This window comes from Xiphophorus maculatus, chromosome 1, assembly GCF_002775205.1.
Source record: "Xiphophorus maculatus strain JP 163 A chromosome 1, X_maculatus-5.0-male, whole genome shotgun sequence".
NCBI classification, from domain to species: domain Eukaryota; kingdom Metazoa; phylum Chordata; class Actinopteri; order Cyprinodontiformes; family Poeciliidae; genus Xiphophorus; species Xiphophorus maculatus.
Window position 1 is genome coordinate 28,811,049 of NC_036443.1, and position 18,723 is coordinate 28,829,771.

At 35.8% G+C, this 18,723-nt stretch overlaps 2 protein-coding genes across 2 annotated transcripts; both read right to left on the reverse strand.

The window, feature by feature from the left end:
- Positions 1–966: 966 nt before the first annotated feature.
- LOC111608152 (3-hydroxyacyl-CoA dehydrogenase type-2-like) lies at positions 967–8,778 on the reverse strand. Its single transcript, XM_023331308.1, has 5 exons — positions 8,724–8,778; positions 3,136–3,308; positions 2,917–3,045; positions 2,722–2,830; positions 967–1,157 (listed from the first exon to the last, which is right to left on the reverse strand). Exons 1-5 carry the CDS (start codon positions 8,776–8,778, stop codon positions 967–969), a joined length of 657 nt encoding a protein of 218 aa, XP_023187076.1.
- Positions 8,779–11,486: 2,708 nt separating this feature from the next.
- On the reverse strand, positions 11,487–17,610 carry hsd17b10 (hydroxysteroid 17-beta dehydrogenase 10). The gene is made up of 6 exons (XM_023337596.1): positions 17,525–17,610; positions 16,181–16,345; positions 13,774–13,938; positions 13,561–13,689; positions 13,366–13,474; positions 11,487–11,849 (listed from the first exon to the last, which is right to left on the reverse strand). Exons 1-6 carry the CDS (start codon positions 17,546–17,548, stop codon positions 11,659–11,661), a joined length of 783 nt encoding a protein of 260 aa, XP_023193364.1. The 5' UTR covers positions 17,549–17,610; the 3' UTR covers positions 11,487–11,658.
- Between the last annotated feature and the right edge of the window lie 1,113 nt (positions 17,611–18,723).

Below are 18,723 nucleotides of genomic sequence, written 5' to 3' on the forward strand. Positions count from 1 at the left end.
GTACAAGTCTTTTGACCGTCACTTGTTTGTTTTGAATCTGTATGTTTTTTTTTTATAATCTTTTATTAAAACCAGTAAGATGCAAACATAACTGCTGGATTCAAGACCTCTTTTTGAATAAATGTGTCTCATACCACGGAGCTTTAAGGAGCTAATGACAGCTTGTCGCACTTAATATCTGTTATTTAGGTTGTTCAATCATCAGATTGATGCAATTTACTATTACAGCGATTAAGCTTTAAAGTGTTTTAGAAATTCCTGATCATTCATGAAACTTATTTTTTAAAATACTTACCGTGGACGCTGACGTTAGCCTGCTGCTGCTACATGTTTAGCACTGAGATGCTATGTTAGCCTTAGCTTCGCTGATTAGCTAACTCCTTTTAGCGCAACTTGAACACAACAGTAGTCTTTAACAGCGTTCAATCATTTGTTTGTTGAAGCAGAAACTAACTAATGGGCCAAGAGAAGCGATTTGTTGCTTGTCCGTCAGATTTACTGTCCCCCCGTAAATCTGACGGAAAGGTTCCGAACGATTTTTTCCGTCTTTTTTTACGCGCCACATGTATGTAATTATGTAATTAATCAAAATTAACACAAATGTCCCGGCTCAACTTTACACTGACCTATAAAGCTTTTTTTTTATTAACAACATCTAGAGCTTTTTCCTAACAAATTTCCAATAGGTTGAATTCAATATTAATGCACAACTCAAAACAAAAAGCTGGATGACAATGAAAAATCTCACACTTGAGAAATTTTGGGACGCTAATAAAACCTTTTGAGATAATAAATGAATTCTTTCATATGTTTATTTCTGTAATGTTCAACATGAAGTACACTCTAACACTTTGAGACCCACAAAAATTTAATATAAAGATCCACAGATTCAAGTGAGAGTTTATAATCATTGTTTTCTACAAAGTCAAATACTAAGGTTCACAGTTTCACACCCAGACAAGCTGATCAGGGCTGCATGCGGATAGCTCCGTCCAGCCTGATGACCTCCCCGTTGATCATCGGGTTTTCCGCCACTGAGGTCACCAAGTGGGCAAACTCAGCGGGGTCTCCTAGGCGTGAAGGAAAGGGCACCTGGCGGCAGAGGAAGGAGCGCACCTTCTCTGGAAGGCTGGCGAGGAGAGGAGTGGCGAACAATCCTGCAGGAGGGATTGAGGAAATATTCACCATCAGGTTCACATCAGACTGTTGCTGCGTTTCCTTGGTAAAGAATCGAAAAACTTTACAGTGTTTCCATGAAGTAACAAAATGCCATTAAAATCACATGTGAATAAGCTCGTTAACATGATATCACTGGAAATTATGGCGGCAATGGATATAAACACATACTGTATGAAATATATTCATATTTCAGTCATTGAGCTAAACTCACACAAAAACCTTTTAGAGAAAAAAAGTTTCCATTAAAAGAGTTTAATGGAAACTCCAATCTGTGCAATTTTATGGTGAATAGCTGCATTCACCATAAATGGTGAATGCAGCTCAATTTGCTCAATTCATTATAGAATTGAGCAAATTGGAAATACAAAAATAAATTTGCTTAAAGGAAAGAAAACGTTTTTGTGCTAGAATGAGGTGGTTTTTCACCCGTATCAAAATTAAGGTAAGAAGAAGAAGATGATGTCTTCTTCGTCGTTTCTGCCAGTAGTAACACCTGGTGGTTCAAAAAAAAAAAAAAAAGAAGTGTTGCTATTGTAGTTTTGCGAAATACATAAATTTCTACATGGCAGAAAAAAAATCTCATCTCTAAACTTTTTATCAAAAAACATGACTTTATTAGAAAATATTGTAATTCCAATAAGCAAATTTCTTTTCCAATTTGCACAATTTTATAGTCAATAATCTTGTTTCAATTGACCGTATAAATGCGCAAATTGGAATTATAAAAATAAATCTGCTTAATGGAAACATGGCAATTTCTAAAAAAAAAAAAGAAGGTTTTTGCAGAAGGATGAAGTGGTTTTTTTAGCTGTGTTAAAATTGGTGTCTTTCTCAAAATTGCATTGGAAACGCTTTTGTCGCACCATCGAGTCATGTGATCAACAACCGGATGTTACAACCAGTGGAAAAGATGAAGAAGACAACAGGATTCTTGATGTCTTCTTACATTAATTTCCATACAGCTGAAAAAATACCTCAAATACCTAAAACAAAACCTTTTTATCAAAAAACGTGTTTTACCAAAATTGCCATGTTTCCATTAAGCAAATTTATATTCATAATCCCAATTTGTGCAACTATATGGTCAATGTGCATAAAGTTGAACAAATTGGAATTACGAAAATAAACTCGCTTAATGGAAACTCGCATATTTGACTAAAATGTTTTTGAGCTGAGATGACAAGTGCTAGAGCTCTTACTGAAATATGAATACATCTCTCATAACTGTTTACATTCATTGCCGCCATGTTTTTAAATGATTTATCACATGAACAAACAGATCCACATTTTGATGTGCAATGATGGAAAAAAATATGTTTACTGATTTTCACAATTATTGACTGTGTGGTGTCTTTTATGACTTTGAACTGCCTTCTTGCTGAAATGTGCTGTACAAATAAACTTGATTGATTGATTGATTTTAATTGTGTTTCTTATTTAATGGAAACATCGTAGGTCAATAAAGTTTTGTGCACATCTGTAATGGAAACGCAGTTACAGGAAACACAATTTATGATGCAGATTTGTTGTCCTAACACCAACCAGGAGCGATTGTGACGACTCTGATGCCCATCGGCGCCAGATCTCGAGCGATTGGGAGCGTCATTCCAACGATGCCGCCTTTAGAAGCAGAATACGCCGCTTGTCCGACCTCAAAGAGAGAGAGAAGACAATAAACCTGAGAAACGGAGCAGCAGCCGGGTTCTGTAGCTGCAGGTGACGGATGTAAAGCTCCACCTGTCCGTCGAACGCTGCCACGCTGGCGGTGTTGATGATGCAGCCTCGGTGTCCGTCTGCGTCCGGCTCGTTCTTCCCCATCTCCCCCACGGCGAGGCGGATCACGTTGAAGGTTCCTGCGATATTTGCCTGCAGCAGCAGCGGCAGCAGCGGAACGCGCATGAATCAGAAAACATTCACTAACAAGATGTTTGAATGTCTTCTTCTTATTCTCCTCACGTTGATGACATGCTGGAAGTCCTCCAGGCTGTGAGGGGCGTTCTTCTTGAAGTTGTACGTTTTTACAGCCACAGCGATGCCGGCACAGTTGACTGCCAGGTCCAACTTCCCGAACTTCTCCCGGGCCAGAGACTTTAAGACTAAAGTTGGTCTGGCAGCCGACACCGGAGTTTCTGTTGGTGCAAATGGGCTGGAAGCTAAAGTGTTGGGAACCGGCTTCACTATTGGTGAAAGGCCGAGCGTGTCCCTTTTTGGCAGTGAGCTTGAATGCTGCGTGTCATAGGTCAGAAAATGTTTTCCATATTTGCTCTTTTAAAAGTCCCCTTACATAGATTAAAATCAAAACAAATTCTGTCCCCATATTAACCAGTTTGTCTGATTTGTGATTTATGAGTGTTTATCTACTTTTGTCCACGCTCACATAATCTGCACCTAAAATGATTTGTTTCTGTCAGTTCAGTCAAGTTGCAAAAGACAACCAAACAAATGCATTTTTTATTTTACTTTTCAATTCATTTAAATTTATATAATTGCCACTGTAACAGACAACTTGTTAAATACTTTATGAAATATTTTTATTTGACTTGATTATTGTGAATATCACAACATTCTACAAAGAAATTAGGCTATTAGTCCAGTTGTTACTGCTTACTGAATTTCAAATATTCCAAAGGATATGTAATACCCAGAGATAAAATAAGTTTTACATGTCTCTGCCTCTTCACGATGTACACATTAACCCAAAGGCAATACTTTTACTTTTACTTTCATTTTCCCTGAAACTTATGCATATAAAATGATGGTACTTTCCTGGTTGTGTTAGGAAAGTACCTCACAACTGGAACATCTGTAATACTGATGCTGTTGTTGTGATAACTGTTGGTACAGTTTTCTTCTTTTAGATCTTATTTTGTTTCGATTTCAGTTTACAAATATAAATGTATAAAGTTACTGAATGCAAATTGATGATTTAATTATAAGGATCTCAGAATAAATCCCAGTTTTAAACACACCAACTGCAATGAAATATTTGAAATATATGTACTATCAATAAACTGCTACTTAATTCAATTATCTAATTGGTCTAATATTTGTTTATTTTAATTTATTTGCGTTCAGTTGATTTTGTATGTTGGGGTTCATAGGTGGATTGTGTCTTTGATGACTCACTGGTCCATAGATTTCATATTTAGGATTTTTGTTTTTATTTGTATTATGTTGGTTTTGAGCTATTAGTTCTAATGGAAAATATAGTTTTTGTACTTGATGATGTGCATATCTAAAACATATTTTAAGTCGATTAAAAAAGGACTTAATTGATCTCAAAGAGAAATTAAATTTAGAAAATGTTTTTTTGTTTTAAAAAACATGCTTTGCTACTGACGTAACAATAGTGAAGCCACACGGCCTCCCATCTCAAAACTGAATCTGGCGCCGCTGGTGATGAAAATTGGCAGGAAAGATCTTCTGTAGCAGTCTGTATTACAGTGAATTTGAAGAAGCTTCTGAATGAAGACTGTTTTTCTAACACAGTTTTCTCCTGAAATCTACAATCGTCTCCTGTTTTGTTCTCATTCGAGATGAGATTATCGCAGTGGCAAACCGAGCAGAAACGTTTTCTGACTCTGCCGTTGAACGGACTTTAACGCAATCATGTAGCCAGATAAAATAACTACACTGTTACTACAACAAACTTCCTTAAATCACATCCATCCATTTTCTAACACCCTTGTCCCTAGTGGGGCCAGCAGGCTGCTGGTGCCTTTCTCCAGCCAACCTTTCAGCTGAGAGACGAAACATTCGCCAGTCTGTTGCAGTCCTTAAATCACAGTATGTGCTAAAATCACTAAGTCAGGCCAGCTGACAGCTTTGCAACTAGTTAAAAATATAGTTAACTTTTTCACATTTAAAGAAATTACTAATATTTTCTTCCAATATTCTCCCTCCTTTGCACTTTAGTTTTTAAATGTTCCTACTTAGAACAGGCTAAACATTATCTTCCAGTAATTGACAGCTAACATTGATATATTTGATGAAAATAATAAAAAGTTAAATACATACGTCAAAACAACTTTCTTAAGATATTCCCAGCTTGTAACAGTTGTCGCTCCATGCTCTATATATCAACAGAAGTTAGGGACTCTGTTGATGTTTTACTAAAACCTAACCAACGAATGTCTTTTAAAGAACTTGAATGTGGTGATGCATATCTAAAATCCAGCTAAGATAAACTTTAATCCATGTGCTAACGACTGCATGATGGACTTCACACATTAACTTGAAGTTCATACTTTCACTTTCCATTTCTTGGAAACCTGTGCAGAGACATGAATTCATCTGTTTTTGGTTATCCCTTGCAGTCGTGGCTGTGGTCTGGTAGAAACTCTATTTTCAGTCATAATGTTGTTTTCTCCAGTTACATACACATATATAGTAACTAAAGATATATAAACATGCACAAACCTCTGCTCTAGATGTTACTGGGAAGTTTGTTCTTAATGCTGGATATTCCGGTGGCATTGTAATGTGTATCATCTGCTTATGGTAGCTAATCCTATTATTTACCTGAGCCAGCAGGAGCAGGTACCGTCAAAGATAACCCAAAGATTCCTGACAGAATCACAAGCAAGTGAATAAACAGCTCTGCTACATCCCACCAGCAGGTCAGAATTACCAAAGAAAATTAGTATGACCTTGTTTTTGTTTAGACACAAAATGTTTATCTTCATCCAAGTGTTGACATCTCTCCAATAGTTTAGGATCATTTCAACCGACTGAATACTTCAAGCTTTTAGTGGGAGATACAACTCGTTGTCATCTACGAAGTAGTGAAATAATAGTTTGTATTTCCTAGCAATGGCCTAGAAAGAGAAGAGGTTCTAAAGTGGAGCCTTGGGGAACGCCAAACTTCAGAGGAGCAGAAGAGGGAGAAAAGTGACCTACGCAGACAAAGGTGCAGTTTCTGCCAAACAGGTAAGACCTAAACCACTGCAGAGTCATTCCCTTCGTGTCAGACTGCTTTAAGCGATATAATAAAATCTCATAATTCACAGTGTTAAAACCTGCTGACAAATCTAAAATGATTGAATCAGCAGGGTCTCCTGAGGTCATGAGTTGCTCTAAAACAGAACAAAGGTAAACGAGGGGCCTGCGGAGCTACAATAACGAAGAATTCAGACCAAAATACTGCAGTTTTACTTTATATAAGTTAATGATTTTAAACGTGATAAGGAATGATTTAAAAGCATGATATCCTCTTTAAGGACCTTCTCCAGATGGAGGTGATCATCAACAGGTTCTTTAAGTTTGTGGATCCTAGCAGATAAAACATTCATGTCTGGTTTTTATTGGGAAGCTGTTTTGATGGCTTCACACAGAGTGGTGACAGCTCTGCTGTAGGCTTGCCTTCCTTTACATCCACCATCACAGTTCAGTTCTTTCACTCTCAGATCTGTGATTAGGAGCTTATCGGCTATTGTATCAAGGTTAGCCTTTAACCTTTAACGATTGTGTAAAAGTACAGAGCAGCTGTATTCGTACTGAGGCTAAGTTACACACAGGTGGACTGTATTGCCATCAGGCAATGTGTTGCACTCAGAGAAAATGGCTGAATACTTTTGCACATCACATTTTTTCAGAATTTTAATTGTAAAAAATGTCTTCAATCACTTATTTTCTAGTTCACTATTGTATTTATTTTTTATTTTTTATTTATTTATTTCGAACAGACTTTAAAACAATCAAAAAGAAAAGAAAATAAAATGGAATGAAACAAACTTAAGAAATAAAATATGAAACAAATTATTATGCCCATGTGACATGCAAAATTTTCTGTTCGAAAAGGAGCAGGCAGAAGATACATCTTATAATGTCCTGCCCCTTTCCTACTTGTCAATGTATTTACAATGAACTGTCATAACATCAAAAAGAAAAATTTTTCCATTTTTTCATCATGTATAAATTTCAATTTATACAAAATTATTTTAAGTACTATTTATATCATCAATTACATTATAGCCTATTGGATATTAAACATCTTATACAGCATATTTTGAAATGAGCTTTGCTTTAATCAGCTTTTTAAATTGGTTTACATTTGTAATTTGTTTTAACTCATCATTCAATCCATTCCAGACATTTACTCCACACACAGATAAACAAAAACTCTTCCTGGTTGTTCTAATATGTTGTTTTTTAAAATATCCTTCACCTCTTAGATAATAACCACCCTCTCTGTCAGCAAACATTTCCTGTATACTGTGTGGAAGTTTTTGATGTCTGACCTTAAACATGAATTGTGTAGTTTTAAATGTTACCAGGTCCCAGAATTTCAGTATATTTGATTTAATAAATAACTGGTTTGTGTGTTCCCAGTATCCCACTTTATGTAATATTCGGATGGATTGTTTTTGTAAGAGGTATAATGGCTGTAAATTTGTTTTGTATGTATTCCCCCAGACTTCCACACAATATGTCAGATGTGGTGCAATGAGTGTATTATATAGAATGAACAAAGATTTATAGTCTAGTACGAAGTTAATTCTTCTTATAACAGCAACACTCTTGGCTATTTTAGATTTTACTTGTCCGATGTGTGGTTTCCAGCTGAATTTATTATCTAATGTGACACCCAAGAATTTTATTTCATGTACTTCTTCTAAATTAACACTGTCAATTGATATTTTAATTGGATTATTTTCCTGTTTTTTATTGTTTCCGAATATCATAAATTTGGTTTTATCTAAATTTACAAATAATTTATTGTTTTTGAGCCAATGCTGTAATTTTTCTATTTCTGTGTTGATCACTTTAGAGAGTTGTTGAATGTTTTCTCCGGTACAGAAGATACTTGTATCATCTGCAAATATAATGTATTTTATAAGATTTGATATTTTGACTATGTCATTTATATACAAAATGAACAATTTGGGTCCCAAAACTGATCCCTGCGGAACTCCACAAGTTATGTTGAGTACGTCTGATTTCTGACCATCTAATTCTACAAATTGTTTCCTTTCTCCAATGTAGCTCCTAATCCAGTTTAATGGCACCCCTCTAATGCCATACCTTTCCAGTTTTTTTAATAACATGTCATGATTGATGGTATCAAAAGCTTTTTTGAGATCCAGAAATACACCAATTGCACATTTCTTTTTATCCATATTGTCTATAATTTCTTCTGTTAATGCCGTCAGTGCCATCGAAGTTGATCTTTTTTCTCTAAAACCATACTGACAATCAGTCAGAATGTTTTGCTTTTCAATGAAATTATCCAACCTTTTACTAAAAACTTTTTCTAGTATTTTTGAAAATTGACAGAGAAGTGACACTGGTCTATAGTTACTAATTATATTCTTATCTCCAGATATACCACCATGTGTTAGTCTTTCACATAAAATTCAAAGGATTTTTTTATGTTTATAGTTGTAATGTGACGATATATGGGTATGAATACTTTTGCAAGCCTCTGTATTTTTGGCCCTGTTGACACCAGACATCTACCATAGGAGGTGCTTCAAAGAAGAACCTGAAGCACCTCCAGGTAAATCTGGATTAACAACTAGTCTCTGGTTTGGGAATGCCCTTACGTTTCCAAGGATATGCCGGAGGAGGTTGCCAGTCGTTCCCGGCAGTAGTGGCCATGTTCTAGTAGAAACCAGTTCTCACACAGACAAACTTCACAAAGAAAGACCGAGGCAGCCGAGTTTGAAACCACAAATTTCCTGCCTTGGAATCTCCACTCTATTCTGCTACCAAGTTCAACATTTAGACAAAGAACAACAAGCAACTTTCTTATCCTTGTTGATTGTTACGCCCTTGAGAGCTGCTACAGACTTTCTTTCAGATTCAGTTTGTGTCACTTCCTAAGACTGTTGCCCATTTCAGATACACCGGATGAACAGGAGCCCTACTTAAACACCCTAACTGAAAGCAGCAGCACTTTGACATCTGAGCATCACCACTGAAGTAAGTGACTAAATAGTGCCGTGTTATTTAGCAATAGAAGTTTCAATTTCATTTTTACTTTTTGGTGTTTAACTTTCATCAAGCCGTGCTTGTTAACATGAATGCTTATATTACCGGATAATGTAAATTTATGAGCATTTAATATAAAAATGTAATTCATTTCCAAAATTCAAGTCTAATCTGCTCCTTTCTTTCAGGAGGAATCAGTTTATCCTAAAGATGGCAGGTAAGCGGGTTCCCAAATCCTTTTAACCCATAGCAAGTTATTTTAAAAACTGTGGAAAACAACAGACATTTATTAAAGTTAACACCAATAGCAACCACAACAATCAGTGCCAATTGTTATAGGTCCTTCTGTCTGGCTGTAATTGTACGCTGTGGTTTCAGTAATAGTATTTCCACCAGTACTAAAAATAAAACCAAGACAGGAAATAAGAATCATTTTGGATTTTTACAGCAGTCAAATAGTACTTTATGAGTTGCAGAAAAGTTCATGCAAACATTTTCTCTGCAATGAAGCAGGTTCATATGATTGATCAGGGAATCTTCATTTCATTATTTAATACAGTTTATTTATTTAAAATTTGTTTATTAAACCCAATCACATTGTTCTCTCGTGTAATATTTTGATTTTCTTGAAATACCAGTAAAGTTTAAATGTCAAGTTTCTAGAACCTAGGAGTGGACCATTTAATAATTTAGTAGAGTATTTCTAAGAAACTACATGGTTTTTCTTTTTTTAAATGTGGATATTTACACTTAAGATGTTATGAAACTTCAGCAGCTAAAGCAACTGTTCATTGTGGTGCAGACTTACTGAAAATGATTGACACCTTTGACCGTCCTGGTGACGCCTCTGCTAAAGCTACCTACACACGAACAAGGAAGTATGCAAATGGACCGGAGAACAAACTAGGGAAGCTTCTTCCTGCAGCAGGAGTTTACGCTGAAGCTGGAGTTGGCAAAGCTCGGGCTGAATTCAGCGTGTTTGAAGCTGAAGCTAAAGGACCCAACGCCAGTGCAGGAGCCGACGCCAACCTACTGGGTGCCTCAGCTTTTGCCAGAGCAGAGCTGGCAGGTGCTTCTGCCTCCGCTGGTCCACTGAAGGCTAAAGTCGGTCTGGCAGTCGATACTGGGGTTTCTGTTAGTCTGACAAGCCTGGAAGCTAAAGTGTTGGGAACCGGCTTCTCTTTTGGAAGCAAAATGGGCGTGTCTTTCTTAGGCACTGGGTTTGAAATCAAACTGTGGTAGTCAAAACAATGTTTTTCTCATGATCATTCTTTGGACGTTATTGAAAACCATATATCAATAAAATAAGCAACATTTTCAATTAAATAAAAAAGTTTGGTTGCTTAATTATTGAATAAATAGATATATGGGATCACGAATAAAGATTTCTTTTTAATCTGTGTAGGAGCCATACATAGATAATATCAACTTAATACAATGTGTTATTTTTGTTATCTGAGATGTTTCTGAGAGCTTCCTGTGTTGCTCTACTTGAAAATGATCTGTAATTTAATCCTGTTTAAGCTAATTACGTGGTGCCTTTTGATTGGCTGTTGACTAATTAGTTTATATAGACTTCTCATTGTACAAGTCTTTTGACCGTCACTTGTTTGTTTTGAATCTGTATGTTTTTTTTATTCCCTTTTATTAAAACCAGTAAGATGCAAACATAACTGCTGGATTCAAGACCTCTTTTTGAATAAATGTGTCTCATACCCCGGAGCTTTAAGGGGCTAATGACAGCTTGTCGCACTTAATATCTGATATTTAGGTTGTTCAATCACCAGATTGATGCAATTTACTATTACAGCGATTAAGCTTTAAAGTGTTTCATTAATCCCTGATCATTCATGAAACTTATGTTTTAAAATACTTACCGTGGACGCTGACGTTAGCCTGCTGCTGCTACATGTTTAGCACTGAGATGCTATGTTAGCCTTAGCTTCGCTGATTAGCTAACTCCTTTTAGCGCAACTTGAACACAACAGTAGTCTTTAACAGCGTTCAATCATTTGTTTGTTGAAGCAGAAACTAACTAATGGGCCAAGAGAAGCGATTTGTTGCTTGTCCGTCAGATTTACTGTCCCCCCGTAAATCTGACGGAAAGGTTCCGAACGATTTTTTCCGTCTTTTTTTACGCGCCACATGTATGTAATTATGTAATTAATCAAAATTAACACAAATGTCCCGGCCCAACTTTACACTGACCTATAAAGCTTTTTTTTATTAACAACTTTTAGAGCTTTTTCCTAACAAATTTCCAATAGGTTGAATTCAATATTAATGCACAACTCAAAACAAAAAGCTGGATGCACATGAAAAATTTCACACTTGAGAAATTTTGGGACGCTAATAAAACCTTTTGAGATAATAAATGAATTCTTTTATATGTTTATTTCTGTAATGTTCAACATGAAGTACACTCTAACACTTTGAGACCCACAAAAATTTAATATAAAGATCCACAGATTCAAGTGAGAGTTTATAATCATTGTTTTCTACAAAGTCAAATACTAAGGTTCACAGTTTCACACCCAGACAAGCTGATCAGGGCTGCATGCGGATAGCTCCGTCCAGCCTGATGACCTCCCCGTTGATCATCGGGTTTTCCGCCACTGAGGTCACCAAGTGGGCAAACTCAGCGGGGTCTCCTAGGCGTGAAGGAAAGGGCACCTGGCGGCAGAGGAAGGAGCGCACCTTCTCTGGAAGGCTGGCGAGGAGAGGAGTGGCGAACAATCCTGCAGGAGGGATTGAGGAAATATTCACCATCAGGTTCACATCAGACTGTTGCTGCGTTTCCTTGGTAAAGAATCAAAAAACTTTACAGTGTTTCCATTAAGTAACAAAATGCCATTAAAATCACATGTGAATAAGCTCGTTAACATGATATCACTGGAAATTATGGCGGCAATGGATGTAAACACATATGAAATATATTCATATTTCAGTCATTGCGCTAAACTCACACAAAAACGTTTTAGAGAAAAAAAGTTTCCATTAAATTAGTTTAATGGAAACTCCAATCTGTGCAATTTTATGGGGAATAGCTGCATTTCCATTCATTATAGAATTGAGCAAATTGGAAATACAAAAATAAATTTGCTTAAAGGAAAGAAAAAGTTTTTGTGCTAGAATGAGGTGGTTTTTCACCCGTATCAAAATTAAGGTAAGAAGAAGAAGATGATGTCTTGGAGTCTTTTCTGCCAGTAGTAACATCCGGTGGTTCAAAAAGAAAAAAGAAAAGAAGTGTTGCTATTGTAGTTTTGCGAAATACATAAATTTCTACATGGCAGAAAAAAAATCTCATCTCTAAACTTTTTATCAAAAAACATGACTTTATTAGAAAATATTGTAATTCCAATTAGCAAATTTTTTTTCCAATTTGCACAATTTTATAGTCAATAATCTTGTTTCAATTGACCGTATAAATGCGCAAATTGGAATTATAAAAATAAATGGCAATTTCTAAAAAAAAAAAAAAAGAAGGTTTTTGCACAACGATGAAGTTGTTTTATAGCTGTGTTAAAATTGGTGTTTTTCTCAAAATTGCATTGGAAACGCTTTTGTCGCACCATCGAGTCATGTGATCAACAACCGGATGTTACAACCAGTGGAAAAGATGAAGAAGACAACAGGATTCTTGATGTCTTCTTACATTAATTTCCATACAGCTGAAAAAATACCTCAAATACCTAAAACAAAACCTTTTTATCAAAAAACGTGTTTTACCAAAATTGCCATGTTTCCATTAAGCAAATTTATATTCATAATCCCAATTTGTGCAACTATATGGTCAATGTGCATAAAGTTGCACAAATTGGAATTACGAAAATAAACTCACTTAATGGAAACTCACATATTTGACTAAAATGTTTTTGAGCTGAGATGACAAGTGCTAGAGCTCTTACTGAAATATGAATACATCTCTCATAACTGTTTACATTTATTGCCGCCATGTTTTTAAATGATTTATCACATGAACAAACAGATCCACATTTTGATGTGCAATGATGGAAAAAAATATAATGTTTACTGATTTTCACAATTATTGACTGTGTGGTGTCTTTTATGACTTTGAACTGCCTTCTTGCTGAAATGTGCTGTACAAATAAACTTGATTGATTGATTGATTTTAATTGTGTTTCTTATTTAATGGAAACATCGTAGGTCAATAAAGTTTTGTGCACATCTGTAATGGAAACGCAGTTACAGGAAACACAATTTATGATGCAGATTTGTTGTCCTAACACCAACCAGGAGCGATTGTGACGACTCTGATGCCCATCGGCGCCAGATCTCGAGCGATTGGGAGCGTCATTCCAACGATGCCGCCTTTAGAAGCAGAATATGCCGCTTGTCCGACCTCAAAGAGAGAGAGAAGACGATAAACCTGAGAAACGGAGCAGCAGCCGGGTTCTGTAGCTGCAGGTGACGGATGTAAAGCTCCACCTGTCCGTCGAACGCTGCCACGCTGGCGGTGTTGATGATGCAGCCTCGGTGTCCGTCTGCGTCCGGCTCGTTCTTCCCCATCTCCCCCACGGCGAGGCGGATCACGTTGAAGGTTCCTGCGATATTTACCTGCAGCAGCAGCAGCGGAACGCGCATGAATCAGAAAACATTCACTAACAAGATGTTTGAATGTCTTCTTCTTATTCTCCTCACGTTGATGACATGCTGGAAGTCCTCCAGGCTGTGAGGGGCGTTCTTCTTGAAGTTGTACGTTTTTACAGCCACAGCGATGCCGGCACAGTTGACTGCCAGGTCCAACTTCCCGAACTTCTCCCGGGCCAGAGACACGGCCAAAAGCATGTCTGCCTCGGACGTAACCTGGGAACGACACAATGTACGCCTGAAAACAAGAAAATCTGGTTCTTAAAGTATTCACACCTAATGAACTTTTCCACATTTTATCAACACATTTAATGTGTTTTGTTGGACTTTTAAGGAATAGGACAACACTTATTAAAGCTTTATTGTGAAGTGGAAGGAAAAATATAGATAGCTTTCTAATTAAAAACATGAAACGTGGCATGCATTTGTATTTTACGATGAAGTATTATGGCTAGGTTAAGAAAAAAAATTAATTACAAGAATAAAATTGTAGTAATACGACAATAAAGTCGTAAAACAAAAAAGGAATGTTATGAAAATGAAGGCAGAATAAAACAATAATACTAACTAGAATAATGTAATAATACAAGAGTAAAGGTCATAACAATACAGGAAGTTGTATGACAGAAAGGTAATAATATCACAAGCATAAAGTAATAATATGAGAGTAGGCCTGTCGCGATAAACGATAAATCAATTAATCATATGATAAATTAAAACTATCGACGTCATTTTAATTATCGGTATTATCGTCTCTTCCGGCCTTTTTCTCTTTCTGTTAATGACACTGATTGAAAAAAAGGCTCAACTCCGGTGCTCTCCACTGATCTTCCCTTCCTCATTTCCTTAGTGTAAAGCCCAGCGCACACAACACGATCTTAGAGCTGTCAGCCGATTGTCGGCCCATTTTCAAAACCTGACAGACCACACATTAGCCGACAGAAATCCTAGGTATAACGGTTCGATCGGGTTCGGTCCTGCCGTGTGGTGTCCAACAATGGGCACAAAATAATGGCTACAAGTTCAGTTAACTCATTTTAAAACCAGGCATTAATCAATGCTTTACTACAATCTACCTGCAATGCATGTGGCTAGTGTCAGCGTAAAGTCCTGACCGAATGAAAATCATTAGAACCTATTTACGTCACGTTAACGAAGAACAGCTGAAAAGTTGCCGGGTTTATCAACTGCGGTAGGAATTTCGCTCCAACTCCTCCTCTTGTCATTTCTATATTCTTTGCATGTTGAATAAACATTAATGTTGTTTCCACATATCATCTCCAATGTCCGCTGGACTTCGGGTTGCGCCGTGTCAGCTGTTTGGGATTCCCCTCCGTAATTTCCCCTCAGAAACCGTGGAGGGGAATCCAAGCTTTCTGATTGGCTACCTATTATTTTTGTTTTTGGTTGTTTTGTTTATTTTGTTTATTTTGTTTATCAGTTCCAGTTTTAAGTGTTCTTTTGAAAATAAAGTGTATCTACCTTTGGCAAGAAATCACATGCATTATTACGTCATTTCCATTACATCAGTGTAAAAAGGTCTTCAAACAATATTATCGCAATAATTTTTGAGACAATTAATCGTTCAGCAAAATTTGTTATCGTGACAGGCCTATATGAGAGCGAAATAATATACGAAAAAAGTCATAATATTACCAAAATAAAGTTGCTATATTACAAGAATGAAGCAGTAATTCTATAACAACTCTTACACAAAAAATAATAAAAAAATGTTATGAGATGTTGACCATCTTTGGTTGACCATCAATTTTACAAATAAGGAAATAAATCATCTTTTAACATGGCAGCATCAGGTTACTATCACAATTTATTAATAACATGTTTTAAAGACACAATTTATTCCATTGGATTTTATTTAGGATTGAAATACCAATTCAGACCAAGCTTTTAGGATTTATTTGTTAAAATATATAATTTTACTTCAACTGCACATATTTTGTGCTGATCTGTTACATAAATCAAACAAATCACAGAGTTGAGTTACAACAACAAACTTTTTAAAGACATTTAAGAACTATAGACCATTTGGCAAAAAGTACAAGTTCAAAAATGAAAAGAAAGTCTGCCACCTACTGGACTGTGGGGAAATTACAACTTTACTTACTGACGTACTGAGAATATGGCAATAAATTGGCAATAAAATTGGCAATAAATAAATAAATCTATTGCTTGATAAAGTAATTAATGTACCAAATATTCCATCCAAAATCAAAAACTCAAAACTTCCCCAGCGTATTTGATTATTCTTACACTTTTCTTTTTAAAATAAGTAAACAACGTTGTCTTTTACTCATTTAAAAAAGGAAAATATTAAAGCTAACCTAAGAAATCACATTTAAAAAATAAGTTTAACTCAAAAGTACTTGAGTATTAACAGAATTAATATTTAATCTTTGCTCATTTTCTGCCTGACAGGATGTGGATTTCTCCGACTCACGTCTGCAGGAGCAAAGGCGCAGCGGTTTCCCAGACTGCCAGCCACTTCCTGTCCATTGGAGGAGGGCAGGTCCACGATGACAGCGGACGCTCCGTTCTGCACCAGGCGCTCCACCGTGGCCCGACCCAAACCGGACGCCCCGCCGGTCACCAGGCCGACCATGCCCTGCCCAACGTCAACATGAACACTGTAACTCTGATGCCAGCTGTTACAAAATCCAACAAACAAAACATTTTAAAGACTAAATAAAAGAATGACTCAAGTTGGTGGAGGAGGAGAGCCAGAAATCAGCGTTTCCTAGGTAACTATTCTGTGTAGCTTAGTAGTAAATTTTAATTTTTACTATAAAATTCAGATTTTTTCTCACTCAATTTTAAACAAAATGCCTCAGACAGGATGCGTCTGCAGCTAAAAATACTTAGACGTGAATAGATTTGTTGTTTTTATGGAATTTGAACCAGATGAAGCTAAAATTAAGCCAGTTGAGTAGTTCTGGGTAGAACATATTTACAAAGTTTTTTTTTTTTTTTTTTAATCATAGATGCAACATTTTTGTGCAATATTGTGTTAATTACTACTCTAAATGTGTTATTCTTTCAGAAAATGGCCTTTTTTGAGTCTTTATACTCTTGTTAGCAATTAATCAATTACTTACATAGTTGACAATTTTTAAAAAAAAATCCATTAATCGTGACTAATTGTTTCAATTTTAGACAACTTAAGATGACAGATGTAAAATATATAAAATTATATTGGAACTTACTTCTATCGACCTGATTTTTGACCAGTAATCAATCAATCAATCAATCAATTTTTATTTGTATAGCACATTTCAGCAGCAAGGCATTTATTTCAAAGTGCTTTACATCATATCAAACACAGAAACTGTATGAAATCCTGTACTTTAGGATATTAATTACTGAGTTCAAGGTAGCAATAATAACTAGCTGGAGATAAAATTGGGAAATCTGTAGGGATTTAAGCTGTAATCTTATATAATAGAGTGTAAAACAATAATTCTTCATCACATGGCAACATAGAAACACACAGGTTAGTTAGTTAGTTATAAGTTAACCAACTTTTAATAACAAAATGGCCATATAAGAAGCTATAAATTGAATTGAATGGGAAAATCTGAAGGTTGGCAAAAGAAGCATGAGCAGAACTGATGGCTGAACTCCGTTAAACGACTAAACGAGACGGAAATCAGCTGACCGGAAGAGAAAAATGGCTAACATTGCAGCCGAAGCTTGCTTAGAGCTTAAAGCGTCACATTTGCTCGATATAAGCAGCTGAAATGCTGCAGGGACGGAGAAGAGACGCGTTTATTTTCTCTAAACTCACCTTCAAACTCCGAATGTGCGCCATGTTTGCTCCGGACACACAGTGACGTCACATCAAAGCTCGTCTATGAGCCGATGGCTCACTCCTGACCCAAAGTCTCACTGAAACAGGTTGGTTCAATGGGTACCATACAATAAACAGTGGCATTTCATTTTTAGAATGAAATTATTACTAAATTATATTATAAAAAAAAATAATAAAAAACGTTTAAAAAGATCTGTAAAAACTAAAATTATGTTTCAGCAAATGCTAAACGTCCGTTTAAAGTTGTATTATTTTATTATTACATGACAAAAAAATTCTATTTTTATCAGCTTAAGATTAACAAAACTTTTCAACAAATATTTCAGAGGAAGTGCAGTTTATATAATTTGTAGAAGGGTCAGTTGGCATGTTTATATATTTGTGAAACTGTTACAAAAATTGCAACAAAAATGTAACAGAATCTATTTATTTACTTTTTAATAAATTATTTATGACAATATAGTGTAAATATTAGATAGATGTGTGTGTGTGTGAACATATAATACATAAAAGCGTTTCTCTGCTATATTTTTTAATAAATTTAATTTGTAAAATTTTATATATTTATAGGTTCACACAATACAGATTAAGCAAAGAATATAAATAAGCAAATATCACATTGCAATACTACAATAATACAGCAATACACACATAAACTTCAAAAGTTCTATTAAAAGGAATTTAACTTTGATATGTTCAGATTTGTGTTTCAGACAATACAATCAAATGTATTGTCTGGCACAGAAGAGGCACCAAAAACAAACTTAGCTTAAACTAGTCTTATGCAGCTGCACCCTCGTTAAAATAACAAAACGATAAAATGCAGATTTTGTGCGCATATAAAAACATTTACAATCAAATTAAAGGGCACAATTATTTTGGGATTCTTATATTTACGCATCTGCTCCAATTTAAAATGTAAACATAAACCTGTCATTGAAAAACCTTCAAATATGTTATATTTTTCGAGCGGAGTAAGAACTCTCACATTTTTACTCTTTGTCGTCATTAGAAGCTGACCAATCCCTACAAGCTTCCGGGAACGCCTCCTTGAAAGCAGTGACGTCGTCCAATAAGAATCGCGCTCCCATGTTGGTTCAGAGGAGCGAGTCGTGCTTCTGACTTCTGACCTGATTTTATTCCATCTGACCGCTGCTCAGCTATAAAACACATCC